The sequence below is a fragment of the Limulus polyphemus genome, unplaced genomic scaffold (genome assembly GCF_000517525.1).
Source record: "Limulus polyphemus unplaced genomic scaffold, Limulus_polyphemus-2.1.2 Scaffold1579, whole genome shotgun sequence".
Taxonomy (NCBI): Eukaryota; Metazoa; Arthropoda; class Merostomata; order Xiphosura; family Limulidae; genus Limulus; species Limulus polyphemus.
Window position 1 is genome coordinate 184,961 of NW_013667189.1, and position 4,211 is coordinate 189,171.

The window sequence follows — 4,211 nt, forward strand, 5'->3', positions numbered from 1 at the left end:
GATAGGATAACTGTGTCTATCATCGACCTAGATGGACTTGTGGGAGTTGATAGGATAACTGTGCCTATCATCGACCCAGATGGGCTGGTGGGAATTGATAGGATAACTGTGTCTATCATCGACCTAGATGGACTTGTGGAAGTTGATAGGATAACTGTGTCTATCATCGACCTAGATGGGCTGGTGGGAGTTGATAGGATAACTGTGTCTATCATCGACCCAGATGGGCTGGTGGGAATTGATAGGATAACTGTGTCTATCATCGACCTAGATGGGCTTGTGGGACTTGATAGGATAACTGTGTCTATCTTCAACCTAGATGGGCTTGTGGGACTTGATAGGATAACTGTGTCTATCATCGACCTAGATGGACTTGTGGAAGTTGATAGGATAACTGTGTCTATCATCAACCTAGATGGGCTTGTGGGAATTTTGAATTGTGATAATAAATTTTTGCCCAATTTCCAAAAAGAAAAAAAATCATATTAAATTGTACGTTAACCACATATATTCAGTAGTTGTTTCTTCTTCTTCTTTTCGTGGAGAATTTTTATTTTCGAAATGAAAACGTCATTGAACCAAATGTTCACACACGACCGTATCGACGTTTGCCGCTCCGTAGACACACGCTGAAAGTTTAATAAATAAAAAAAAACACCCCCGATATACTCAACATGTTCCTTTTGTCATGCGTGCATAAGTTGTAGCTACATGTAATACTGCGGCTAGCGTTACGATAGTTTTGGCGTCTTTAATGCACCACCTGAAGTCATCGATTAGTCGCGGTCAACCTTAACAAAAAGAAGTCCGTGCGTTCGAGGAATTAGGATCAGGGCTAAAGTCGACGTCACGAGTCGTTATGTTTCGTTTAAAACTTCGGAGGCCCAACGTGGAAGATATGTATCACAGCTACACTACGAAACTAAAGTTGTGACTGTAAGGTGTCACGGGTACACTATGAAACAAAAGGTGTGGCTAAAGTTGTGACTATAAGGTGTTGCAGCTACGCAATGAAACAAAAGTTGTGACTGTAAAGTGTCACAGTTACGGCGTGAAACAAAAGATGTGGCTCAACTATTGACTGTAAGGTGTCACAGCTACGCCATGAAACAAAAGTTGTGGCTAAATTTGTGACTGTAAGGTGTCACGGGTAAAATAACAAACAAAAGTAGTGACTAAAAGTGTCAGGGTACACTATTAAACAAAAGTTATGGCTCAAGTTGTGACTATAAGGTGTCACAGCTACGCCATGAAACAAAAGATGTGACTGTAAGGTGTCACAGCTACGCTATGAAATGACTAAAGTTGAGAACTGTAAGATGTGGCTAACGTTGTGACTGTAAGGTGTCACAGCTACGCTATGAAATGACTAAAGTTGAGAACTGTAAGATGTGGCTGAAGTTGTGACTGTAAGGTGTCACAGCTACGCTATGAAATGACTAAAGTTGAGAACTGTAAGATGTGGCTGAAGTTGTGACTGTAAGGTGTCACAGCTACGCTATGAAATGACTAAAGTTGAGAACTGTAAGATGTGGCTAAAGTTGTGACTGTAAGGTGTCACAGCTACGCTATGAAATGACTAAAATTGAGAACTGTAAGATGTGGCTAAAGTTGTGACTGTCAGCACCCAACGTAGAAAAAATATATTTTGGAATAGAAAAATTAATATCTAATTCTATAAAATCCGATCATTCTATTACGATTGCTTTTAAGTACAGGTATCGAACCGTACATTCTATCGTTTAAGCCGTCAAACTTACCTTTAAGTCACCAGGGAGAGCACTCTCTTAGACATGTTATCGTAATTCCAGGTCACCCGAATACGTGTATTTCTTTCTTCATTCAGCTCTTGAGAAATTAGTGGTTTTTAAATTTTATCCATTATTTTGTACTGAACCGTTAGTGGTTTTTAAATTTTATCCATTATTTTGTACTGAACCGTTAGTGGTTTTTAAATTTTATCCATTATTTTGTACTGAACCGTTAGTGGTTTTTAGATTTTAATCCATTAATTTGTACTGAATTGTTAGTGGTTTTTAAATTTTATCCATTATTTTTGTGCTGAACCGTTAGTGGTTTTTAAATTTTATTCATTATTATCCATTAATTTGTACTGAAATCCATTATTTTGTAGTGAACCGTTAGTGGTTTTTAATTTTATCCATTATTTTGTACTGAACCGTTAGTGGTTTATAAATTTTATCCATTATTTTGTACTGAACCGTTAGTGGTTTTTAAATTTTATCCATTATTTTGTACTGAACCGTTAGTGGTTTATAAATTTTATCCATTATGTTGTACTGAACCGTTAGTGGTTTTTAAATTTTATCCATTATTTTGTACTGAACCATTAATGGTTTTTAATTTTATCCATTATTTTGTACTGAACCGTTAGTGGTTTATAAATTTTATCCATTATGTTGTACTGAACCGAAAATAAGATTGATTAATGTTATTGTTTTAATTATTAACTGGTCAGCAAGGATATAAAATCTCTTAAAATAATTACGTTTCATATGTTTTCTTTGCAGTACGGAATGGCTACTCTTGCGTTCCTGTTGCACTGGCTGAAGGACTGGACATTAAAATGAACACAGCTGTCAAGCAGATCCGATACCTGTCACAAGGTAACTTCAGACCATTTCTCGAACTTTGAATTGTGGCTTGAGTGATATGTTAACGTGTTTAGGTTTCTTGTAATTTAAAAGAGTACAAGCATTTTTTCCTAGATGTATTCCGCGTATGACTACACAGTATTTGGGTATTTAAACGTAAAAATATATGATGCGACCAGTCGTAGGAGTCCTTGGTAGGACAGCGGTAAGTCTACGGACTTACAACGCTAAAATCCGGGGTTCTATTCCCCACGGTGGGCACAGCAGACAACCCAGTCTGTGTTGGTACCTGTTTGTGTGTGTGTGTCCAGGACTGAGATTATGATATTATATATGATGCGACCAGTCGTAGGGGTCCTTGGTAGGACAGCGGTAAGTCTACGGACTTACAACGCTAAAATCCGGGGTTCTATTCCCCACGGTGGGCACAGCAGATAACCCAGTCTGTGTTGGTACCTGTTTGTGTGTGTGTGTGTGTCCAGGACTGAGATTATGATATTATATATGATGCGACCAGTCGTAGGGGTCCTTCGCAGAAAGTCACACCCAGACGTCGTTAGGCTTAGCACTTCTGTAGATGTAAACATGTGGCCCTGAACGACTAACAAGCTTTATTAATATTAGTAAAGCCACTCATAGTGAACACACCGTAGTAGTTAAAAGTATCTCACGTGCTTCTCGCTCGCCAGATCAGATAACAGATATGAATGCAATTGACATTGTGGTTCAGTGCCTGACAATGTAGCGTAATGAACCCAAAGCATTTTCTATGGATGGATTTTACTGTAGTCTCACGGCGACGTTGTCGTTGTTTGAATCATCATTCACTGTAGTCTCACGGGCGCCGTTTCGGTTTTTGAATTTACCATCGTTTATTGTATAATATCACGGACAACGTTTCGCTTACTTGAGTTTTCACTGTGGAGACAAACATTTCAGTTATTTGAGTTTGGCGTAATTTTCCGGAAATTAAGTATAAAGGGCGAAATGGCTGAAAAAAACAAAAGTCTAGAGATAATGTTTTATTTAGTTAACAATTTAGCTTGGAATACTACTCAAACTAGGTATTTCTTGTAGTCCTGACTACCGGAGAGTTTTGGAACATTTCTAAATACATTGATCATTGTTTCAGACCTATATACAGTCCCCATATTGTATAATCCATCTGGATCTTGGACAGTCCGCGATTTTTCAAAGCCCCTACAGATACTTACGAATGACACATGATCCAGGTATTACTTATTCTCTAAGTGTGATCATACATATAGTTAAGGTGTATAATGATCAATTTAGACTTTTAAAATCGAGGAAATAAAGGTTGAGGGAACTGCGGCCAGATGTGACCTCTTGACGACAGCTTTTACCAGATTCCCCAAAGTATTTCAACGGAAATAAAGTTGAGGGAACTGCGGCCAGATGTGACCTCTTGACGACAGCTTTTACCAGATTCCCCAAAATATTTCAACGGAAATAAAGTTGAGGGAACTGCGGCCAGATGTGACCTCTTGACGACAGCTTTTACCAGATTCCCCAAAGTATTTCAACGGAAATAAAATTGAGGGAACTGCGGCCAGATGTGACCTCTTGACGACAGCT

The 4,211-nt window shown here is 38.4% G+C and overlaps 1 protein-coding gene across 1 annotated transcript in view; it reads left to right on the forward strand.

Moving 5' to 3' along the window:
• LOC106464174 (lysine-specific histone demethylase 1A-like) overlaps window positions 1–4,211 on the forward strand; it is a 192,498-nt gene that overhangs the window by 168,464 nt on the left and 19,823 nt on the right. The window contains 1 exon segment of the mRNA XM_013924296.2: window positions 2,532–2,627. Coding sequence (XP_013779750.1) covers window positions 2,532–2,627 — 96 coding nt within the window.